Source organism: Oryza glaberrima, chromosome 4, assembly GCF_000147395.1.
Source record: "Oryza glaberrima chromosome 4, OglaRS2, whole genome shotgun sequence".
Classification (NCBI taxonomy): Eukaryota; Viridiplantae; Streptophyta; class Magnoliopsida; order Poales; family Poaceae; genus Oryza; species Oryza glaberrima.
This window is the reverse complement of record NC_068329.1, coordinates 17869760-17872332: the sequence shown is the minus strand read 5'-3', so window position 1 is coordinate 17872332 and position 2573 is coordinate 17869760. Positions and strand designations below refer to the sequence as shown.

The window sequence follows — 2573 nt, the reverse complement described above, 5'->3', positions numbered from 1 at the left end:
TGTTCTGAACTTCTGATCACGCAATTGCAATCTATTTGGACTTAAGAATCAACAACTCATCGGTTAATTTCCCATTGATTTTTCTTTTCCTATCAAAACTCTCCCTACACATGTACAGATTATTTTTTTCTTCTTCCCTCCACAAATCAATTCGATCTCCTCCTGTTTTCTCTATCATCAAATTACATTTAGAAAAGAACAAAAGAAGAAAAGAAAGAAAAGAACGGAACACGAAGGTTGATCTCCTGTTCCATGATGGCCCTGACCAAAAGCTTCGATTTTTCAGTTCAGAACGGCATGATGTGGGTGGTCTTGGAGTCGTAGCCGGCGAGGCAGCTCTTGGCGTTCACCTTGTAAATCTTGAGCAGCTCGAGCGCCATCTGCCTCGCCGCCGGCGAGCACCCGCTCTGCAGCAGCAGGAGGAGGCGAGTCAGGCCGCCCTCCGACGCCGCCGCGGCGTCGGCGGCGCGCCGGTCCCTGTACTTGTGGCAGACCGCCCAGAGCACGGCCACCGCGGCCTCGGCGCCGTCGCGGCCGGACTTCATCATCCTGCCCACCACCGCGGGTACGGCCTCCTCGGCGTCCTCGCAGAGCGCGGCGCGGCCCTCGGCGCAGCCGACGGCGGACTCGAGGACCCGGAGCGCCCTGGCGGACGCGGCCGGGTCCGCCGCCGTGGCGCGCAGCGCGCGCGCCGCGGCGCGGACGGCGCCGGCGCGGACCATCTCGGCGCGCGCGGCGCGGCGCGACCGGGAGATGGTGGCGAGGCAGGAGAGGCCCGCGCCGACGGCCCTCGCATCGAGGCTCCCCTTCTCGTCGGCGGGGCCGACGAGCCGCACCAGCTCGGCGACGAGCTCGGCCGACTCGGCCACCGCCTCCCTCGCCTCGTCGGCGGCATTGGCGAGCAGGAACTCCACCAGCCTCGCCGCGTCGACCCTCGCCTCCAGCCCGCTCGCTCCGCGCATCACGCGCGCCAGGGACGCCGCCGACGCCGCGGCGTCCGCGGCGAGCCCGGCGGCGACCCGCCTCTTGTTCGCGTCCTCGACTCCATCCATCGCGACGACCGCGGCGAGCACCCGCACCGCCGCCTCGCACCCTTCCACGCCGACCTCCCGCTCGCCCTTCCTCCGGAGCACCGAGGCCACGGCCTCGGCGGCGCCACCGGCGCCCACCAGCGCGTTCTTCTCGAACTCGTCGACGTCGTCGTCCGAGAGGTACGCCGCGAGCTGGCGCAGCGCCGCGGAAGGGTCGGCGTCGGGCGACGCGACCTGGCGGACAAGGCCCGCGGGGGAAGAAGTGACAGAGGCATCGCCGGAGGTGGCGGGGGAGGAGGAGGAGGACCAGTGGGAGATGAGGCTGCGGAGGGTGAGGTTGGGGACGAGGTCGGTGGAAGGGAGGGGGAGCATGGTGGCGGGGCAGGTGGTGTTGCCGGAGTCGAGCCATCGCTGGATGGAGGCGCGGTCGTAGGTGACGCCGGTGCAGAGGCTGACCGGGGAGCGCATCACGTCGAGGGAGATGGGGCACCGGAAGAAGCTCGGGATCTTCACCTCCAGCGCCTGGTGCTGCGGCGGCAGCCTCATGCTCCTCGTCGCCGCCGCCGCCGCCGCCGCCGTCGTCGTCGTCGTCAACGATTCCTTCCTGCCCATGGCGATGGCGAGACGCCTCCGTTCGATTCTTGGAAATGGAAGTGGAGAGGAAGAGGAAAGCGAGAAGGTGGGGGGTGGTGGTAATATGGAAGTGTGGTGGAGTGGGTCTTTGCTCGCTGGTCTACCGTGCTCGTGTGAAAGCCCACCACTACCGTTACAAAATATTTTTTTTTCTCTTGCCAAACGGCATTTTCAGCTATGTCCCTATATGTGTTTAATTTGTGGAAGAAATTCCCTCTTGGAAATGATGACAAAGGGATATCAATCAGGTGGAGGCCTTGTTTAGAGCCAGTTTAATAGTATAGCTCACTACTTACTATTAGTCTATGTTAAAATTAATATGTATAGTAGATTGGCTATATTAGAGCAGGTACAATAGTAGGCTATAAGCCAGCTGCAAATATATTTTAAGAAGTTAAATAAGGAGAGAGAAGAGCAGCGGACTACATATTTGTAGCCAGCTGTAGCACAGACTCCAAAACGCAGTGTGTGTATGATAGATGGGACCAGATATTAATAGTGTAGTATGTAACTATTGTTTATTACATTGGCTATAGATGAACTGGAGTTAGTAGTTGGCTCTTCTATTGAACTTGCTCTAAGGTTATCTTTATTTTCTCCATCCTCTCTCTTTCTCTCACTATAAATTTAATGCATATTTCTTGGAGCTTGTGTGTAGTTAGCTCTTGCATGAGAGCCAACACTCTCCACTTTTATTTATCTTTCTCTTCCACGTAAGCATATAGCTTGTTTATATCCCAGTATTATCCTTGCTCTTAGATGGGGAAAAATTTTAGGTTTAGGTGTCACACAAGATATACGGATATACATTTAAAGTATTAAACGTGGTCTAATAACAAAACAAATTACACTCCACAAAAAAATTACAGATTCCGTCAGGAAATTGCGAGACGAATTTATTAAGACTAA

General features: G+C 57.0%; 1 protein-coding gene across 1 annotated transcript; it reads right to left on the bottom strand.

The window, feature by feature from the left end:
- On the bottom strand, window positions 1-1837 carry LOC127769486 (U-box domain-containing protein 29-like). The gene has a single exon (XM_052295070.1). The coding sequence runs from the start codon at window positions 1641-1643 to the stop codon at window positions 288-290; it is 1356 nt and encodes a 451-aa protein (XP_052151030.1). The 5' UTR covers window positions 1644-1837; the 3' UTR covers window positions 1-287.
- Between the last annotated feature and the right edge of the window lie 736 nt (window positions 1838-2573).

Excerpts from the sequence above, each read along its gene's own strand:
- LOC127769486 (XM_052295070.1), bottom strand. The coding sequence starts at position 1,643 with ATGGGCAGGAAGGAATCGTTGACGACGACGACGACGGCGGCGGCGGCG.